This window comes from Cheilinus undulatus, linkage group 1 (genome assembly GCF_018320785.1).
Source record: "Cheilinus undulatus linkage group 1, ASM1832078v1, whole genome shotgun sequence".
Lineage (NCBI taxonomy): Eukaryota > Metazoa > Chordata > Actinopteri > Labriformes > Labridae > Cheilinus > Cheilinus undulatus.
The window spans coordinates 25,486,410-25,509,227 of record NC_054865.1 but is presented as its reverse complement, the minus strand read 5'-3'; the positions used below and the strand labels follow the sequence as shown (position 1 = coordinate 25,509,227).

Below are 22,818 nucleotides of genomic sequence, written 5' to 3'. Positions count from 1 at the left end.
AGGCGAGTGGCAGCACCTCAAAGGCTTTTGGTGTACGCAGTCAACGAGCTGTGCTCAGGACTAGAAAGTTTTATGGTCTCCATGGACATGCTCTTGACATGAAGCAGAAATGAAATAAGCTTCAATATGCAGTTACTCCTGCACACTGTGGAACAAAGTAAAGCTCACGTCAAAAGGCAAAGCTCTGGGAATTCAGCTGAATTATGAAATGTTATGGATGTTGTCCACGGTACAAATAGGAGATAACAGAGAATGGCCACAAGGCATTTTATTATTTTTTCTTGAGGAGTTTGGCTCACATTTTTCAAATTCTAGAGGGAAAAACATTAGCTTAAGACTACAACCAGTGCTGTACTGTATTTCAGGGTTTTCAAAAAAGTCCCGCTTTTAAGTCCATGATCCTTCTAAAAAGAAGAAGAAGAGGAAGAAAAAAAAGAAAAAACAGTGCCAGTCACTGGCAAAAGACAACAGGAGAGAACACAAAATCACAAAATCAAAAACAAAGAAAAAAATAAAGAAATTATAAAGAAATTTGTTGTTAAATGTAATAATGGACATGTAATTTCTCTGTGCCTTCATAGAGCAGCAGAGCCTTCATCCATTCCATTCTAGCACAAACCTTTTCAGTTTTTTTACACATTGCTTTTATTTAAGTTAAAGATCCCCCCAAGTTGGAAGTGCTGTTTCATTCGACACATTAGTATGGTCTATGGTCTGCAGTCTATGAATATATATCTTTAATTTCAATTCTTTTACAGTATATTTGCAAAAAAATTTGAATAACTCCCCTCCTCAGCTACTGATGAAGATAAAGATAGGCCAAAAGCAGCTGGCACCTTCTGCTGATCAAGAAAAATGTATTGCTAAGTAATTTTTGTCTGATTAATTGAAATTGTCCTTTATTTATGTTTATTTTTTTACTGTTTTACAGTGTATTGTAACATCTCTACTAACCTGTGAAATTTATTGACATTGTACATTGTTTTTTTTCCTCCATATCAAATTACGACCTCTCAAAGCCCTGATGACATAAAAACTGCCAACCAGCAAAATGCAACATTTATTTAATTTTTTTTTTTTTTTTCGCTTAAAGGGGGAGATTGCGATTATCAAGACTGAGTGTTAGTCAGACATATCCCTTTACGGTATCAACACTGATAATTAGTGCATATAAAATATGACCAAAACTCCCTTAAACCTATTCAAGGAAACTTCTCAGTGTTACTGATTTTAATTTTCTAAGTTATACAAAAAAGGGATAAATAGAGTGTAAAACATGTAGAATGTGAACTTAACCCAGAAATAAAATCACACATTATTCAAAAAGATAACTTATTTCAGTAGATGAATAAAATATACTGTAATTTGATAACAAACATAAAAAAAACAATTCCAGAGAAAATTAGGGAATAAAGATAAAACGGAATATAGGGTGTAAAATTAGCTTCAGTTAAAATCAGAGATGATCATTTAGATCACATGACCTACATGACCGGTTTTTAAGATTTCATATTTTCCTTCTTCTTCTTATAATTATAATTTCCATGAAAAGTTGACTGCTCTTTATTATTGAGAGAAAATTCATCATCCATTAAAGAAAGGTAGAAAATTAAAATCTTTAATTTTAATAATAGTTTTTTAAGGACAAAAACTAGTATCATCTAAATCTTCATCAGGAGGTCAAACCAAGAAAAAGTCGGAAATGAGAACTGGAATCAGTGAATCACTGGCTTAAATATGACAACAGCACAACATTATTTAAAGAAAAGAAAAACCATTTTTTCATAAATTCAGCCTGCACAAGATTGACTTTAGAAACTTTAAATGTACAAACTCTTCTCCTGGGGGAGAATGAGTCTGGACTCCCCTTAAAAGTCTGGTGTGGTACAATCTCTGCCTCAGTTTGAGCCAGGAAAGCCCCAGATGTTCAACTCTGAAAAAAGGCAACTGAGAAACTGAAGTAAACACGCGATGCCTGTGCCATATGGGAACAATATAATATTAATGAAGAACATTTCTTACTTTTGTGAAAATGATCTTTTTTATGTGGGAAATAAATATATAATCAACACTTGATAAACCAGAAAAAATGAAAAGCCTCTCAACTGAATTAACTTCACATGTCCAGGTATATATTTACACAAAGGTGTGGACACTAGGCTCTTTTTAGGTGACATCACTTTTTAGGTGACATCACAAACACCTTTTCCATCTTTCAGCACAGTCCCCAATTATCTAAAAATGAATGTTATCGAAAAAGAAACTGTTGACTGTGCTTTTGTCAAAACATAATATACAGCTGTGTGCTTCCATAGTAATGGGTAGAGATTTTCAAACCTAGGCAGGCAATGAATAAAGAAATTGGTTGGCTTATTTTGCATTTTGTTGGTTGGCAGATGCTCCAATCCAAATATACTGTATGTGCAAAAATACTAAAACGATGTTTTTTTTTATGATATGCCCCCTTTAACAAAGTCTGTGGTACAAACTAAGTGTGGAATAAGACATCTCAGACAACTGATAGACAAAATGTACCAATGCATGATATGGACAATAGTTTTTTTGTGTTTGTTTCTTTGCACCATTATCTAAGGATATGTCTATTAATTTGGGGGACTTTTTAAAACCTTGCTCACTTTCGTCCCTTTATAGAATTACAATACTAAATCAAATGAGCACGGGCTTCTCTTCATTTGGTTGTAGTTTCAGGCTGTGAGGTTTTATGATTTACAAGTGTCATGCGGCCCTTTGGATTAAATATACCCAGTGAAGATATAAACTACTCCTACAGTGATTGTATCATATTTTAACCAGTGAGTTCTCGCTTTATCTTTATCCTGCACAAGGACGTGCACTTGCATGGTGCATAAATGTGTGGTGATTCACATCCTGGCAGTTGCTATAAATTATGTGGCAACAAATGTGGCAATGCGCTCCCAATGATACATCAGAAAAAAGACAACTAGAGAGCAAACAGGGATGTAGGCATCCCATGATGCCCCATTTAAAATACATTTTACAATAATTGGCTATTAAGGAGAAAAACATGCAACTTTATGGAGACCATGCATGATAGCAGTGAAGGATTCAAGTGTTGTCATGCTTGAATTCCAAGTCCAGTAGACCAACATCACACATGTCCCATGTCAAGCTAAGGCCAAATAATTGAGATAAATAAAAACTATGAGTAATCCTCTTGCAACAGTCTCTCCTACTCTAACTGAATTTCAGTAAATAAGCGACAAAAATGGACAAAGTTTGGATACCATTTCGTTGCCAAAGGCTGCCAATCCTTGCATCAGTTAGTTGTGGAAACACAGCGATGCCTAACCCAATCCTTTGGCTCCTGGTAGACAACACACACACTCTATCACACACACATGAGCCTTGCTCCTCTTCACCAGTCATCTCCTTTATAAACAACACAAGTAAAAAGGAGTTTTAGCTGCACAGAGGCATAGCAATTGGCAAAATGAGCTCAATAGAGTCATTCTTTACAATTTCAACGTGTAGAAAAGAAGCTAAACGGCAGAACACAACAACAGCAATTGTGTCAGGTAATTCCCTTTGTCAACAGCAGACAGCTCAATCATTATTATTGATTGTTAGGAAACCAGCACTCCCAAGAGACGCAGAGAGATAGAGAGCCTGAATGAGAGACACAGAGAGAATGAGGGGAAGAAAAGGCAGCTGGAGGAACAGCAGCAACAGAAGGTGGCCGTAAGAGAGAGAGAGAGAGTCATGAGAGACGGGCAGGTATAAAGCAGGGAGAGAGAAATGGTCTTCTCTTTTCTTATCTCATTTCATCAGGGCCTCTGGGAGCTCGATACATAACAGAAAGTAGAGAGAAAGGTGCGAAAAGGAGGGAAAGGGGGAGAGTAACAAAGTATGTTTATCAGCTCGACTCCTCTGGCTAGAGCTGGGATCAAGGCTGTGTGCTCTCTACATTATTTAACAACTATATTTGTTACACAGCCACGGTGTGCCAGAGTGTGTATTTATGTTAGGAGTAGAGACTACGTGGAGGGGACCCTACCTATGTCTGAATCAAAGGCTTATCTAAGTTAATAATAGTTACAACGATCTTTAGATATTAGGGTGACTACACTGATTTAGACAAGACAGTCTGGCTACTAGAGGTGGGACAAAAAAGGTGAAGAAAATCAACAAGTCCATCCAACATTTATTGACTGGGATTTATGCCGTACTCGGTTGTGGGAAACCACGGCCATCCCGACGCTTTACAAGGAAATGAAAACAGGCCATAGCATCGAACCTCACAAGCTGTTTTGGAAGGACATTATTTTTTGTCCTTTTTTTCAGAGAATTGTTGCAGGCCAAAGTCTTATTTATTTGTGACTAATTGCAGCCTTTTGTTAAGCTAGTGTTAGTTATTACAACATAGGTTTGAAAGCACTGTTGTTAAATATTGCCACATATTTTTATATTGAGTCAGTTTCTTTAGATTGGCATTTTTTTGTTTTGGTATAGCAAAATATTTTTGTTTTGTCTGCATGCTTTATTGCTCTTTGCAGGTAACAGCAAGATTTAGACTAACAGCTGTTTGTAAAAAAAGGACATTTTTTTGTTTGTAATTTAGGTTATGTTACAAGGAAAGGAGGCATCACCCTCAAAGTGAGAACAACAGATATGTTGTTCAAAAACATGCATCAAAATACATCAATAATTGATTTACAACTGAATTGTAGCCCTCTGAATCGTAATCGAATCAAATCGTATAGTGCCTCAAGATTCCCATCCCTACTGGCTACAGCCTATTTTTCTCTGACAGACACTCTCAAAACTCTTTATTTGAACGGAAATACATGCTAAAGCTTTTGAAATAAAATCTATAAGCTCTATTAGCTGCGTGGGCTACATATAGATAACAGAGGTACGTAGCTAAAGGAGCTCATGCTGCATACTGTTAACCTCAGAGGCTGGATGTTGGTGCTGGAAATATTATCATACCTGAGATGAGAGCGTTCCATTTGGAGATGTTAATTGGGGGTACTGGGGGTTGTTCCGACTTTCTGAGTAGGGATTCCGAGTTAAGAGCACATTTTTGATGATGTATCAAACTGGAAGCTTTGAATTTAGACATTCCCAGATTTTAATAGAAAGCAGCATAATACTCACAAAGCTGCTACATAACCTACGTATATATGCTAGCTGTGTAGCTAAGTTACATTAGCTTAATTTAAGCCAACTTAACTACCTTGGCTTATGTAGAAACATTAATGACAAAGGCAGCGTATGTTAGCTCACACTAAAGCTAATAAAATAAAGTGTAACTACATATAAAAAACAGGTCTATACGTACATTTATACCAGATTAGACCTTTAACTCTGTTTTATTTAAGGAATGTTGCCTATGGCTGTAATGTTTGCAATATGGTTCTTTTATAAATGTAGCAGCCAGACTTTGTTTATAAATAAAGTTGTATTTAAAAAAAAAAAATCTTAACTGGAAATATGATGTACCTGCAAATTTAAGCACTCTCTTCCTGAGATGTACGTGTCTCAGATAAACAGTTTGTGGGAGTGGCCATCAGAAATGTACAGTGTGCAGCTAGAGTCATCTCAAGTTAGACAAGCATTTCATTTGTATTATGTTTTATCTTTACTAAGTTTTTTCTGCTACATACTACTAGGCTAAATATTATATGCTACACCTTTAGATACTATGGGGTACGGTTTTTAAAGCATTAAAGGCTTCCATCCAAAAAATGACTTTTTAGGGATGTCGCTGCTCTTTTCAGCAAGACAATGCTAAGCCACATTCTGCATGAGTTGTATGCCAGTACTAGATTGGCCAGCATGAAGTCCAGACCTATCTCCCATTGAAAATGCATGGTGCATTATGAAGCATTGAACAAGATGATATAACCCTGCGATGTTGAGTAACTTAAGATATACATCAAGCAAAAATTTGGAGGATTTTTACAATTAAAAAAGTGTCTTCAGTAACCATACGCTTTCAGAATCATGTTGGGAGAAAAGATTATATAACTGTCCCAGCTTCTTTTGAACGTGTTGCAAACATCAAATCCATAATGTGCATTTATTTGAAAACAATACAGTTTACAACTTTGAACCTTAAATTTTGTTTTTGTGCTGTATTCAAATAGGTTGAAAGGATTTATAAATCACTATATTTGACTTATCCATGGTAACACCACCATCCTTGAACTAACTTTGTAAAAAAAAAAAAAAAAAAAGTCATATTATTATGAATCAAACCTGTACTTTTTCCTGCTATGACATGAACAAAATGTCTGCCATGAAAAAGCCCTTTTGGACCTTGGCGGAACATGATTGAGCACCAAAACACTGTATAATGTAGTGGACAAAAACCCAGGATGTACTCAGTCAAGGACACCACACACAAACATGTGATGGATTAGACAGAGCGCATGCACTAATGTGAAAGAAGTAAAGGCAAAAGAAAAAAAAAAAAAAAAAAACACTCAGTATGACAGAGTGGAAACTCAGGCCAGTAGATAAAGTACAATACATGCACACACAAAAAGGAATGACCACATAAGGGAAAGAGAGATGAGAGAAAATAGTAACATAAACATACATAGCAACCTTCAGTTGCCATGGAGATGACCCTTCTCTTGCGTGTTTCTTCCCTCATTCATCCACTCTTACACAGTTTTCCCGAATCACGTTTCCAGTGAAGATAAATATGATGCAGTTGATGATGCAAACACGTTAGCATTTGCTATTTGACTTCTTCACCTCTTTCTGTTCTCCTCTGTATCAATAAAACGTCTGCTAGTTTGCACACAGACACATAAACATGGTTGTGCTAGTCTTTTTCACTCTATAATTTTTAATGATTACAAACTGTCCTGACCAGTTAACCCACCTGCTTGAACACTGCATACACAATGGCATTTTAGAAAGGAAAAGTCCCTCCTGCTGGTGTAAGCCGCTCCTTACCTATGGTGTAAATACATGTCTGTTATGTTTGCCAAGTGTGGTAGTATCGGCTCATGCACCTTTACAACCGGGTTGAGTTTGACTCAGACAGTGGATACCTTCAGTCCTTGTATTATTATCATGTTTCCTGTTTTGCTCTTTACCTGCATTTTTTAACCTTCAGATAACTGATTCTCTCTCTTGATGTAGGCCCATTTTGCCTTACAGTTCTCCAAAAGGAAACCAAACAAACACATAAGCTGTGAGAACACTGGATGTGCATGCAAGAGCTGCAACTGAGTCAGAAATGCTGTCATTTGAATCACTGGCTGTTTAAAGGGGACATATTTTATCATTTTAAGACTAGTTTATATTGGTCTCAGAGGTCCCCAAAACATTAGTGCAAAGACTCGGATGGTTCAGGCCTCCATGTCATCCTTTAATCCCTGATAACTGAACGCCTCATTAACCCTTACATACACTACAGGCTGTAGAAACTATCACAAGTCATTCTAAACAGCACTAGATGGGACAAACTGGAAAATGCACTTCTGTCATTTCAAAATTAACAAGTCATCCAGAACATTTTGTTGCATTTTTTTCCACTGAACATAAGTCATAACAAACTGTGATGCCAATACTGCTACAAACCCAACTGTGACTTTGATGAACTGTTCCTTAATTGTTAATGTGTCCATTGATTCCAAACTTTTATCTAAGAAACTTATTAGCATGCAAACACAACAAAGTCAGCACTCTCCACCATCACAGAGCAGCCTTAAAAGATGTCGTACGCCCAGTGTTTCAGCCCTAATTTTCCCTCTAATGTTGAAAGAAACACGGTGTTGCAGAGGCATAGTTAATGAAGAGCAAATGCAGCCCCCAGCTAAAGCCTTCAGCCCACATTCATCATGGATTCAATTTCCCCCATGCACGTACCGAGAGTATCTGGAATCATTACAACACAACTAGCAGGCATCCCCTGCTCATAAATAAGCCTGTTAATTGACCTGTCATAGCTAATTGCTGCAGGGGATAGGAGACTGGTGCTTGTGTGTTTAAAACAGTTAGTCTATATGTGTGCATGTGTCTGAATCCATCACTGAGTTTATGTATGGAAATGTGCTTGTGTGTGAAAAAAGGGTGAAAATGTGAATGAAGTGTGTGTAGGAAAAGTGTTCCAACAGTTGGATAGTTTAAGACTCCTTCCTGTGTGTTGATTTTGCAGCCATTAGTCATCAGCCTCGAGACAGGAGGATGTGAAGTGGACCAGGGCAAAAATCGACCCAACTGGTGCACATGTCCCAGTGCAGGGCCAGAGAGAAAGAACAGCAAAGAAAATAAAAACAGTAACAGGAAGAGATCGAGAAACACACACAGGAGGATAGCTGCACGCAAAACAAAACCATCATCATTTTTCCCCCCTTACTGTTTTTTTTTTCTCTCTGCAGGGTTGTAAACTCACTGAGGTACACACATGCACACCCACACAGTCAGTGAGAAAATGAGTGAGAGAGGAAGCATCATGTCCAGTCAGAAAGAAGGAGGACTGAGTCATCTAGTTTACCCGGCAGGATCCCAACAGGGGAAGAGCTAACAGCAAGCTCAGCTGCCAAAGAGCCAAAGGGACCTCAATGATGTGTCAACAGACAAAGCTCAAACATGGGCACTCCCTCTGCTTTAGCTCCCTGGCTTTTTTCCTTCACTACTGGCTCAATGAGATACAGCACACATAAACTTTAAACCACTGGTGAACTCTGCCAGGGAACATTTATTACAGAGCTCAAACGAGGGGAAACTGAAATCCCTGGAGTTTATTATAAGTGTTAGAAATGACATCAAGAACTGATCAGCATTGCTGTGAAGGGTGCATGCAATATGCAAGGGTTGTAAGGGTATACACTGTTCACAGTGCTGGGTTCGCAGCACGAGTAAACCAGTTTTTGTTCAAACTTCATACAAGAATTTGCCTCATTAGGGCACCGGTTTAACTCAGTGGGTAGAGCAGGCCCCTCCTAAACAGAGGCTATAGCCCTCAAAGCACTGGTCGCTGACTGAGTCCTGATCTCGGCGCTGCTTGGTGCATGTCTTCCCCCATTTTCTCTCCCCATGTTACCTCTTTCTCTTCAATAAACTGCCTCAATAAACTATCTTTTTTTGATGCTCTGTTTTGCCTTTCATACAGCCTACTAGAGCCCTGCGTGGGACTCTTTTTCTTAATCCTGCTCCTGCCCGCCCCCACTGGTTTTCTGACCATTGCTGCCTGCACCTGCAACAGGTGTGTCCAACCCCACCTGCATCCTGCTCGGATTCTGACAGTCTCTGCTGAATAATTAGAATAAGAGAAAGTGATTTTAATAAAAGAAATAGCATATTAAATAGCATATAGCAATATTGTGATCACCTTAGCAAAAGCATGACCAAGTTTTATCCCTCCCTGCAACAGTCACAGCTTTGTGACCTCATTTATTTTTAAGTCACACAGAAGTGGAATTGTTTCCTGATCTCTGGAAAAAAAACGCAGCATCAGGAAGTCGATCAGCTCTGGCAGATGGTACGTTAATCTTTACTCTGTTAACGCTGTGCTCTTAACGACTTTGTCATTAGATGATTAATGCAATAAGGCCAATTTGCATGGAAAGGGGTGTTTTTTCCCCAAATAATAGCAGTTTAGCATCTCTGTGTTATTGTGTGATTCGCAAAATAACTTGAGCATTAAAGCTGTGCATTTCAACTTATTTACAAAGTTTTACTTTGGTACTTTATTGTGGCGCTATAAAACAGCATCACACTATTTGGCTGCGTGAAGACAAACCCCGATTCTAACAGGTTTAAAATGTATATGTGTATAAAACAAATGTTTTATTTTTAATATTCTAAAATGTTTTTTATGTGGGTTTTTTTTCATAAATAACGTTTTTTTATATGCATACACTCTATATTAGGGTCGTTCTGATTCTGATACCAGTATCAGAAATACATCCGATACCACTTAAACTGCAGGTATCTGCATTGTATTGGGAAGGAAAAAAATAGTATCGGATCATCCCTACCCTATATAATTATTTTTTAATCACTACTAGGCAAGGAACCATATATGGTCATTTTGATTACCTTGATTTTTACCATAAGAATATAAAACATTAAAGAAAGTGACAAAAGAAAAAAAGTCATGGGATGCCTACCAATAATGTTTTAAAATAATTTAGGGATTCAATTGTGAATTTCAAAGTATTTCAGTGAGTGCCCTGTAAAGGGTTAATTACATAGGATAGTATGTAATTTTTATACAGTACCTGTAGCAGCAGATAACATGAAAAGTTGTTCATGTATTGGCAGATATTCAATTCTCTGCCTACATATTGGCCAAACATATCACCAGATTGTAAGAAAATGCCAATACACTTCACTTACTAAAAACACTAATGCCAGCCACACACTACAGGATTTAAGCCCGATTTTAGGCAAGATTTGATTTCCCCGACGATCGTGGGGGCGTATACCGACTGTCGGAGCCTCGTTGCAAACAATTATTTGTCTGAGTAGTCTGCATGTGTGTGGTGTCAACACGATTCATTTACTGCTCCTCCCAGACCCTGAATCTTAAATATCAAACATGTTTGATAAATATCAAACATGTTTGATATTTACAATCAGTCGTAGTGCCACTGATGGAGTACCCACAACAACCAATGAGATCGAGCAGACAGGGTAGCGTCACCAGACGAATCACACGTACTTTCACCGTTCACAACCATAACCACAACGGTACCTTAATTCCAGCCAGGATTTCGTCCTGAGTCTTTCCCCTGTTTAATGATTGTTGCTGCACCTGTAACACACGCCAGGACAGCTTGTTGTGGAGAGACAGCAGGATGATATCGACAGACATCCAGGTTTTGTTTTTGTTTTTTTTTCTGAAGTCACTTGATCACGCGAGGTCGTAGGCAGGTTGGCAGGTGTGTGGTCTCCAGTGATCTGACAGTCTGGCTGAGTCGTCTTGTGTGTGCGTTCAGAGGATTAAAGATTAAAAATCTTTGGAAATTGTCCTGAAGTCTGTGGTCTCTCACGGTTTTAAAATAGTTTCAGATTAAGAAATCGTCTAGTGTGTGGCCGGCCTAAGTCTGATAAGTATCTAAACGTATCATATGGTTTCTTATGATAGTGAGTTTCTATACACACACAACTTGGATCTTTCACACCCCACTCTCCTCCCCAAGATGAAGTAAATAATCCTCTAGTTACAGTGTGCCTAGGCTTGCTGCTGACATTCAGCAGAAAATGAGCTGAATGATCACTCAAAGGCACTCATTTATCACCACTCCCCTCAGTGCTTAAATGTCAAAAAAGCAGTCCCTACATTTATTTCATGAAAGAAAAATGCACCCAAGTCTTCCATATTAAAGCTTTAAGTTAATTTATACTCATTATATTCCTCAGTTCTTCCATTGTAACTTCTTTTCCTGCAAATGTGATGAATAATAATGTGAGACTATATTGATTCCAGTGGGCAGACTTGCTGATTAGACTCTGATTAGCTGCAGTGGCTCAGGTGCTGGCAGAGGAACCATGGTGGCCAACAGACAGATTGAAATCTTTCTATTTCCACTTATTTTTTGTTAAACCCCTTTGATAATATGGCCCAATCCATGAACAGAAACTAAACAGGTGTGACCCAGGAGTTTAAAAGTCCATCTTAATTTAATGACTTTCACCTGTTCTTTAGGCTTCACATGCCACTGCTGAGAAATCATCAAATTTCAAGCAGTTTCAAGCCCAATTCTTTGTTGAATTCCCTTGTTTCCTCTTCTGCCACTAGAGTACAAAATCCCCCTGTTCTATCTGGGCTGCAGAGGAGCCTGTCCTCATGGGGAAAGACACAGTAGAGAGGCTGCAGTAGAGGAAATTTCTCTGAGGAGAGATGACAGAAAATATGAAATACAGAGAACATGAAAGGATATAATTCACTTTTTTTTCCTAAACTTCTTTTTAGAGCAAGCCAGAGCAGAGCTGACAATGGTGTCAGCTCATGGTGTAAGGAGGCTCGAGGCTGATTTGAATTCAGAGGTTGCGTTCTTTTAACACTGAGCTAAATAATAGAGATCACACTACATTTACAATACATGCCAGTCCCTGTACCAATGACGGGGTCAAACCTCGGGGTGAAGTTCTGCCTCTGCATGCAACACGTGCTAGCTAGTTCATGTGGCTGCAGATAAGAAATCATAACTGCTGTAAAGAAACTAAAGGTTACGTCCTCTGATCTGTGCAAGCATGTTTTTCCTTGGTCGCCATAGACGAACAACACAAATAGCACCACCAACATAATAAAAGCTGGTAAATCAGTGCCTTGCTGAAGACACTCAAGAAACAAAAACATGTTAATTACATTGGAAACTATGTGCAAGAGTCAAATTGAATACTATGTGTGTTGGTATTTAAAGGATTCGAGCAGAAGACTGAATTTTTTGGGTCAGCTACAAAAACTCAACTTTTATAAAAGTTCTACAAGGTGACACAAAGTCAGTCAGCTTTGTGTGCCTCAATTGTCAAGACTCTTCCTAGAGCTGGTCGCCTCGCCAAACTGAGCTACAGGGGAGAAGGGCCTTAAGAAGAGAGGTGACCAAAAACCTGATGGTCACTCTGAATGAGCTGCAGAGATCCTGTGTGATGGGACAAAATTCCAGAAGGAAATTCATCACTGCAGCCCTCCACTGATCTGGGCTTTATGGCAGTTGCTACACAGAAGCCTCTCCTTAATGCATGAAAACCTTCTTGGATATTGCAAAAAAGCACCTGAAGGACTCTCAGCTGTGAGAAACAAGATTCTCTGGTCCATGAAACCAAGACTGAACTGCACAATAGTGGCTAAAGGATGACTCTATGACTGACTTGAACCCTATAGAACATCTCAGGAGAGACCATCCAACTTGACTGAGCTAGAGAGGATTTGCAAAAATGAATGGCAGAAAATCTCCTGACCCATGTGTGCAAACCTTTTTGCATCATGACAGGAGGCTGTAATTGCTGTCACTTGTGCTTCGGCTAAGAACTGAGTCAAGGGTCTGAATACTTATGTCAATGTGGCGTTTCAGTTTTTTTTTTTTTTGATAAACTTGCAAAAATGTCTAAAATTCTGTTTCCTCTTTGTCCTGATTGGATACTGAGTGTAGATTTATTAGAGACATATGAATTTAAATGATCGTTGCATCAGGCTGCTGCTATCTTAGTAATCGCATTACATTTCCTGTTAAATAATAATCTTGCGAGTTTCTAAAGCTCTGTTTTTTAGACTTTTTTTCATCAACTTTTCTCTAGTTATTTTCCATCATTCACTCTTCATTATCACTTTGACTGTCTTTGGTCGGAGGGATTAACCACTGACGTGGTACACGTGGAACCAATGTAACGATTTTGTTTACAGTCAGACGGTCTGCTCCGCTTGACCAAACACATAGAGAGATGGAGAGAGAGAAAGAGAGACAGAGACAGAGAGAAAAAGAGAGTATTTTGTGAGGGGAAACGTAAGTGAAACAATAATTGCTCCTGCCTGTGTCCATCCTAACTAGTATAGCCTGTTTAATGTCGCTGTACAGCAGCTCTACTGGCTCTGAAAGCAGCCCAGCCCACCGGGAACTCTCCCAGTTTGCCACATTAGCCCCTCCGGGCCTAGAGTGGAATATAAAGGCATCACCAAGATTTTAGTTGTAGTGGTAGTGAAAGGCTCTGGAACCAGGCAAGTACGTACTTATTCATATCTACCCCATAACCCCCAAAGCTCATTATGTTGTCTTCTCACAAGGCATATCCAGGTAAAGATGAGACCAAATTTGCTGCTCAGGACTTAATTTTATAAAAATCTACTGTCCCTATGGAGTATTCATTAAACCAATGTTTGGTTTCACTGATGATTTTTCACACAATAAGGGAGTCTATTTAGTGAACACAGTACAGTATATGAAGTGGAGTGCTGTGTTTGTTTAATAAGTCCTTAATTCAAAGTAAGAAGTAAACAGCAGCGGTGAGTGAAGCTGAGCAGTATATCTTCACCATGGGTCTGGACTCATTATTTCTTGTTGTTGAGAGTCGCATGGAAGGGTTTGGGTACTGTACCTTTTAATCTCACGTTTATATGCAGTTTAGAAACATGAAAGCTATGATGATATCACATTGTGAACCTTTTGTGACATCTTGTGCCATACTGGGTCGTATTGTGCTATGTCACGCCATGTCCTGGTGTGTCAAAATGTAGTAGACCAATACGTGCTGCATCATAATGTGTCATAGTGTATTGTATTGTATTGTGTGTGTTGTTTTTGTTGTGGCAACTGTTGATAGATAAATCAAGAATATATTAAAGAAGAAATTTTCTCCAGTCCATTACCTGGAAGGGTCCACTTGGGCTGATATCAAAGAATGCTTTCCTCCAGTCGAGGCCCTGATGACCAGACTTCGTCCACAGCATCGTGTCCACAGAGGCGATGCTTCTCACCCTCAGGAGCACATTGAGAGTACCTTTAAAAACCAAGCATATGCATTCCCACAGGCACACACCCACACACAGACACACGCAGAAGGTGCAGATCATTAGAAGCTGTCAGTGAAGTGTCAATGAGCAAAGACTGGAGACTGACTTATGTTAAGCTGTGAGCAAACCTCAAGATGATTGAAAACTAAAAGAGGGAACATTTTAGACATAGCAGCCCACACAAAATGACTGATTTCCACAAACACAGACATGTTTTAGTCTTTACACTTTGAAAGGAGTTTGTGGTGAATAACATAATAAATAAACAGTATGAGGATGCATTCAACAAAAAGGCTGTGATCCGAGCTGTTTTCAGTCACACTGTAATTGCCTCCAGTTGTTCATATCAGCAGCACAAGTTATGAAACTAAAAATGATAAATCCTTGCTTAATTAAAAAAACGTGTACAGGCAGACAAACAAGGCAATTTAAGCCTCTGCCTTCATGCCTTTAAAGCCACTCTAACACGCTATTTAAAAAAAATCAAACTGTTTTGTGATGACTTTAACCTGCAAAAATCCAGTCAACCAATATCAGCGAATATCTACCTGGAGCTGTTTGTTTCTTTACCAGCATTTGCTCAAAAAAACAAACAAACAAACAAACAAAAAAAAAACAACTTGTGTCCTTCCTCCACATTTCAGGGACATAAACTCCAGATTGCTGCATCCGTGTTTGACCACCACATTTTGAATCCCATTTTTCTACTCCCCTCTAAGAACAAGGTGTGCCGTGGCCTCCCCTAATTTATGTATGGGACATGGAAACAAATGCCTTGCATACACTAAGACGAGGCTGTAAGGTCAGATACTGTATCTAGATGACATTTAGGTGGAAATGAAATGTGTGGAGCCTGATGCCTGAGTGGCGGTATGTGTTGAATTTTACATTGACAGTGGAGTGGAGAGTTTTATTACTGACATAAATGTAGCTAAAGGACAGCAGCAGTGAGGAAGGAGAGGAGGAAGGCAGACAAAACTAATGGTGGAAAAAATGGATTCAAGAAGAGGAAGACTTTAAAGAAACCTTGATGGTAACACAAGCTGAAATTATTTGGCTTTTTTTTTGTCATTTTGAGCCAATATAGTAAAACATCAGTATTATATTTGTTGTTTATGTTGTGGGCAAAACAAAAAGAGAAAGAGTCTGAATCTTGGAGCACAAAAGTAATAAGAGGAATCATGATGAGGGTCAGATGTTACCAGACATTTTAATTCTGTTGGTCATGTGGTTCTGATCTGTTGTGGGCAACTATACTGAAGGGAAATAAGGAAGACAAGAAAACTTCTTCAGAGACAGGCCTGCTTAAATCATTTTCAGTATTCAGCCCACAAAAGAACAAATTCTTGTGTATTGTTTATTTAGGGACATACTTAAGGTTATGGAAAATTGACCAGACAGTACACCAAGGCATTTTAACATCTCTGACGGACACTCTCACAGACATTCATCTGAGATGCCATCTATTTCAGAACAGAAGAGCCTTAATTGTCTATTACAACATTTAAGTTTTTTTTTTTTTTTTTAAGTTCAGCTTTATTCTAAATGAAGTCTGGAAGTTATGTTCATGAAATAAGTGCAAACATTACAGACTAAACAACATTTCATAAATAAAACAGAAAAATATCGGAGGTCTAATCCAGGATTGCATTATGGTTAGACCCTTAGTTACATGAACAGTGTATTGTTTTAGTTTTGTCAGCTTTAGCTTAAGCTAACATAGCTAGGATGGCTACGTAATTAGAATAACTTCATAAGCCAATGTAGCTAGGTTAGTTACCATATGTAAGTTAAAGTGGCTATGTAGCTTACAAAGCCACTTTGTGAGCTTAGCTTTAGCTATATTTGCTACATAGCGTTGTAGAAAACATACCTACATAGCTTTCATAGGCACTTTCTGAGCTTAGCTTTAGCTAAAGTACCTACATAGCTATGTAGCTTTATAGTGAACAAACCTACATAGCTTACATAGCCACTCTGTAAGCTTAACTTTAGCTATATTAGCTACATAGCTACGTAGCTATGTTAGCGATGTACCAACTAATGGATCTACATTAACTACACTTGCTGCATTTGATTGTTTTCATGAAGGACAAGCTTTGTACTGTTTTCTAGGCTTTATTAAATGTTTTATTAAATGTTTCAGGTCTTGGAGGTCAGGTTTATAACTTTAAACTTTTGGTATCCAAACCCTTACCTTAGCCCTAAACTGAAGTATAATCTGATTTTATTTAGAAAGTTTTAGCATGTATTTCTGTTCTGAAAGAGATGGCGACTCAGATGACTGGCCTGCAGGCACATCCCACTAAAAAACTACTCTGAAAAATAATCTGAGGCAGAAATCTCAAGAAAAGAACAATGTGTCATACCCGAGATTTGGTTTGCTTAAACTCTTGTATATATCTAACTTTGACCCTATGTCCCATCTGTAATGAAAGAGGTGGGGTTTATGACCTATACTACAGCCAGTCAGCAGGGGAAGCATAGGAAGCTGTTGTTTCTCCATCTTAATGTACAGTCTAAGGAAGGCCTATTCAATTGGTGGCCTGGGGGCCACATGTTGCCCAGAACCAACCCCCAAGTGGCCCAGCCTGTGGCCATGCCAGAGATGCAGAGGGCAACCTGTGTTGCAAGTTTTCATAAATATTCACTGTATTTCAGACCATGAATGCAACACTTCACATAGCCTAGCAACAGTCTACCTACAATGCACTGCGTTGTTTTGAAGCATGGCTAGCAATGCTGACAGAAGTAGCCCTAAAATACCGAGTATAAAACATGTCCTTTACAACTGTAGCTACAACTGTACAAATTTAGTTTTTATGCACTTTAAGATATGCCTGGGTAAGATGTGACCAAAATGATTATCTAAAGAATTTCATTTTATTTTTTCTTTCTATTTATTTTATTTCTATGGAAGTGAAAAATACATTTGATTACCTCAGGTTATGTTCAAATACAGCTCAGTTATTGTGTTTTTATACACTTTTTGATATGCTTTTGTCATGTCATCAATTTAAAGAGAGACTATGAATAAAAAGTGTATATTTTTTATCAAATCGATCTGTAATGCTTCAAAATTTGACATTACCAGCTACTTACTAGGCACCAAACATGCCTGGCCCGAGTGAATTTCTTGATTGTAAAATTTGGCCCAGTTGAATTTGTAATTGAATAGCCCTGGTCTAAGGCTTGCACTATTCAAAAATTTTCAAATAATTTGCAAACTTGACAAAACAGTTGTCCTGAAATAGTCCTTTAGAGCCATAAGGTAGTGATCTGAACAGTCTCTCTCTGGTCTTCCTGGTCTCTATGGTGCAAGAGAATCATTCATCTTCTTAACGATCTCCAGCCAGCTCCTAATTAGAACATTAACCAACCACCGGTCTCTTAAACAAATATGTAAGCAGGGGGCAAAATAAGCGTGTTATTAAATGTGTGTATTGTGGGTATGAATTTGCACACAGACGTATGGTTGTATATGTAAAAAAAAAAAAAAGAAAGAAAGAAAAAAAAAACCTTACTGATTCGAGTGTGTTTGTGCATCTTTGAACTAATGTTCTTAAATCTTAAAATAAGCTGCCGGCTGGCAGTAATTAAAGTCGTACTCTGTGAAAAGAGAGATGTGAGTGAAGAAGTGTACCTTTTATGAGGGCAAATGGTGCAGTTAAATAACATGTTGAGGATGTTTGTTTTCGGTAAAGAGAAGGAAGCAGTAGGAGGCTGACTGTCAACCCAGGGATCACTCGAAACTCTCCAAAGACTCAACTTTTCTGTAGAGCCTTTTCCCATCTGTAGTTTTAAAAAGGAATTTTTACATGCATGTACATATCTAACACAACAAAACTGAGGCTAAATGTTCAATTTAAAGATGTAGAGCATGTCACTAACTGAAAATCTCTATTTACCAGTTAATATTTTCATGAGAGCTTCTGAGGTTCCTCTTGATCATTTTACCAGCCTGAGTCCAACTACTTTGACTATCAGCATCAGCTTTGTTTACATTAATACAATGTAAGGTGAATCTAAGAGCTGCTCATGTTCAACTAGGATGACAAACAATGCCAGGCCTCTCCATTTCATAGTCATCATAGTTGCTGATGTTAATATTAGAATCACCACTACTATGATAGATGATTGTTCATGTTTATACTACGCATACTGTTGCCATTGTTTCTGTCATTATAATTGTAAATATATCTTAAATATCATTGTTGCTGTGTCTGTTTGTCTCTGTCCCAATCTCTTAATCCCCCCAACACAGCCTCAAAAGACAACATGGCTCAGGTGTTTTACGATACCAATGCTAAAACAATATTTTCAAAATGGTACCGGTGCCTTAATGGTAACTGAATTGATCTTTTTGGCAGGAAAGAAATATGATTATGGTCGATGGCAATAAAAGATACTTTTATAACTGCAAAAGCAAATTTAAGCTACTAATTGAGCAACATGTAAAATCTTGAAATCATAAATCTATGGACAAATTTGCATAATTAATTCAAAAAACCTTACTAAACTCTGATAAATTGTATTTTCTACAAACAACTCTACCTTCCCATCTTAGCTACTTTTTCAAATGACTCATTTTCACTGGCTTATAAATGTGTCTTACTAAAATTTGCAAATTTCACATAATATTTATAACTTCTAATTTTGTACCATTTTATTTTCTGTTCAATTTTTAAAAGTAAATTTGAATCATAAAGTTAAATATAATAATTAATAATAATCTGTTGTCTGTCTGCACACAAACTTCATTTCCCTCTTGCACAAATCCCCAACCACATTCACCCCTGCTCTGTGCAGTAATGAATACACATTATACATGGTTGATGAACATCTAGCCACAGGGAGGTCTGTTGATGGGACAGGCAGAATCAACAGCAGTGGAGGAGGAAAGGGACTAAAGTTTGACCCAGGTAAAAGTCAGACAACTTTTTATTCTCTCATTCATCGATCTGACCCTCAGAGATGCTGCTCCTCCTGCTTAGAGGTCACTGTCTGCTTTCAACTTTTGACCTTTAATCTTTGAAAAAGTTTCATACTGTGACTGACAAATCCAAGAAAAAACAGAGATCTCTCTCATCACTATAAACCACCAATGATCTACCAGATCATCAGAAAAGAGGGACATTTCTGAAACCAAATCAAAATGATCAGCACCATTGATACTAAATTTGTACTATAATAGCAACATGCTATATTACATGCATGGTTAGGAGCGATATTGCAGTTGGATAAGTCACGTAGTAGAAACCTATGTACCTATTTATCACCCTAAATTTAAACAGACATTGGCGGCAATGCAGTAATATGAGGGAGAGAAATATTGTCTTATTTTAGCTCGGCCCACTTTCACCTGCCTGCCCAGCCCACTCTCTTTCTACCTCTATACATCTGTCCCTCCTTCACTGACAACCTCGCTCTCCTCACATCTCTGTTGCACCTCCATTACTACCTACACACACTCAAAAACACACACCCAGCGGCGGACGGAGGAAAGAGGACTCTGATTAGCAGTGTATCGATTGGACCGGGGTAAAGCAGAGTGTGTTCTTAAGAGTGTCAGAAAGGCAGAGGAGACGGCACAGCTCTATCAGGGCTACAACAGCAGAGATGCACACGCACATACTCACAGATAATTAACTCACAATGCTGTCTTCCTTTTGATAATTGGAACTAAACTGACATTGGATCCTTCATCCGTGCCTAAATAGGGTTCTTGCCCTCTTTGTCTCTGCGTCTGTGCTGTTTCTCTGAGAAAAAAGCCAGAACTCTGCTTAACTGTGCAAACAAGACAATGAATTACAGTGTATGGCCAGGCTTCTGGCACCACACAATCATCCAGAGCGTGTTATTCAGACAACATAACCAATTCAGGAGCATGAGAAAAGAGACAAATCTGGGTTTAACTTAATCCATTTTAAATTAAACCTTGCAACACAACAAGCTTATCATAATGTCTTTCTGAAAATGAAAATCCAAACCTGAACACTCACAAAAAAAGAAATTAAACACAGATTATTACATCGTTTAGTATGCCAAAGGCTATGCTTACACAGCTTACTCTTCACCAAAGAAGCCTTTTCACATTTACACAACCAACTTCTTCAAAATCTTACTTGGTAAGAGTTTAATCCTGCCCTAAAAGACATACAAGGTACAATATTTAAATAACTCCAAACTCTAATTTGTTTTCATTGCTCTGAAGTAAAAATGATCCAGTGATTCCAAGTGAGCTTGCCAGTGGCACTCTGCAAACCCGAGCCAGTCTGAAATAGCACCCAATGCCAACTAAAACTTAATTAAATGTTGTTTATTGTTGCTGCCAGCCAGCCTAAAGAGAAACACATTAAGGTGAACAACAAAACACTTCACACTGGGAGGACTTCATCTGCATCTCTTAAAACTCCGAACTAGTCAAAGAGCATTATGCATTCCTTCTTTTTTAACAATTTTATATTCACACGACCTTATGATAATAACATATATGTGGGTAGCAGAGGAGTGCATTTTCAATAGCATTTGAAAAAATTGCTTCTATTTTTAAGTTCCTAAAGGCTTTAAACGTATACAGCCCTTTTAACACTTCACAGTACTTGAGCTCTGTACCACTGAGTACATTAAACCAGTTTCAGTCCTTCAGAGTAAAGCACAACCTCTTCCATCCTCTCTTCTCTCTGCACATTAACCAGTTAATGGCCTCCCCTACAGCTCTATGTTCCAGCTTTTTTTCTCTTTACCTCCTTAACTATGCCTCCTCGTTCTTGTTTGCTCGCACTCCCTTTCTTGTCGCACTTCATTTTCCTCAGTCCATCTCTTTTTCCTTCAATCCTCTTCTCTCTCCATTCATTAACCCTCCTCTTTTCTCTCCGAGTTCAGCCAATCCCCCCTGCCCCCCCTTCCATCTCCTCTCACTGACCCCCTCTGTCTTATCCCCATCTTGTCTCTCTTCGTCATTAAGAGTCACACTGTGTCTCCTCGGCTGGAGTGTGAGATCTGCCAAGGTAAGGCAATTACAGTGACAACAAATTGGAAGTGACTTAGAGAACAACAGAGTAAATTGAGGGAGGGCTTGTAGCAGAGCTGGGTGGAACTGGTAACACAATGTACAAATTGTTGGCAAGTGCTGTGTGAATAAAGTAGCTTTGTACTGGCTCATTGCTTTGCCTCCATGTGTTGATAAAGTGCAGTGGTATCTGTTTCACAATACTCAAACCAGTATGGTCATAGATTTTTAAGAAAAGATGATAAAGATTGTGAAAATAAACCCACCGACTTCAACAGGTTGCCTGTAAAGCAAAGTTTAGATATTTCTGTAGTAAAAGTGCTTTAAAGAGAGAAAGAGTTTTAGCCTTTATCAGGTCATAATTAAAGCGAAATGCACAATTATCAGGCCTGATTCTACTTTTCTGACAAAACTAAGGACCGGCACACACTAAAAGATGTTTCTAAATCCTAACCAGCTCAGAAAATGTGAGACAAATAATGACAGATTTAATGATTTTGCTCTGGTTATTTGAGGGGCCATGACCAATACAGCTCACCTAACATCAACTGATTTATTCACCAGCCATCAGAGTCTACACTCTCAAAGCTCTAAATCTTGAATGGCCAAATACAAGTTACAAGTTAAATGTGGCTCCCTGTTAGCTTCATCCATCACATTAGCAATTTTGGCTCAGCTATTGTCTTTGCAGCTCAGTTGTGGTTTGTTTGATAGGAAAGGTTGTATGAACTTTCCTCAAATCAACAAGCTTTTGCTCCACTTCTGATGTCCTTCATGTTCAGTGCTTACAATTGTTGTCACGACTGTATCTGAGGCGCTTCCTTTTTCTGTTAGCTTGTTTCCTGATTAGCTATCATTTAATGTGAAAATCCACAGTCTGTGCTCCACTGTCTTTGGTGTTACCAACACAGAACAGGATTTATATTAATCAGAAACTTTGAGCATGTTCATTATTTCTGATTTCAATATGTAGTGTATTCTCCAAGAGTGGGGAGGGTAAAATCACTCTTGTAACATCTCACACCACAGGAAATTCTGGCAAGACATTGCTCAGAACCATCTGAAATCAGGTCTTTGCTGACTTTGGTTAAGGGGGAATCAGGTAACCTGACACACCAGATGGATGTGTTTCACACATCCATCTGGAAAACCTCCCATAGACAGTGTTTAGGAAAGGGCAGAGCCTTTGAAAGAAAAACTTTGGAGGGTGATTGGATGAACGTTCTGCCTGTCACGTCTTTACGTGAACCATGGTGACTGTAGTTATGTCAGTACACGACTTTTGTTGTTTTTGAAAAAAAAAAAGAACTCACTGCTGTTCTTTGTTCTTCTTTTAATGAAGAAATGT

General features: G+C 38.3%; 1 protein-coding gene across 6 annotated transcripts in view; it reads right to left on the bottom strand.

Moving 5' to 3' along the window:
• Positions 1-22,818, bottom strand: part of LOC121514859 (MAM domain-containing glycosylphosphatidylinositol anchor protein 1) — a 412,064-nt gene that overhangs the window by 114,346 nt on the left and 274,900 nt on the right. For all 6 annotated transcript variants that reach the window (XR_005992331.1, XR_005992332.1, XR_005992333.1 and 3 more), the window contains exon 16: positions 14,315-14,445. Coding sequence is in view for 3 of the 6 variants with exons in the window: in XM_041795251.1 (XP_041651185.1) it covers positions 14,315-14,445 (131 nt within the window). In the remaining 3 variants the exon portion in view is untranslated. The remainder of the gene's footprint in view (positions 1-14,314; positions 14,446-22,818) is intronic.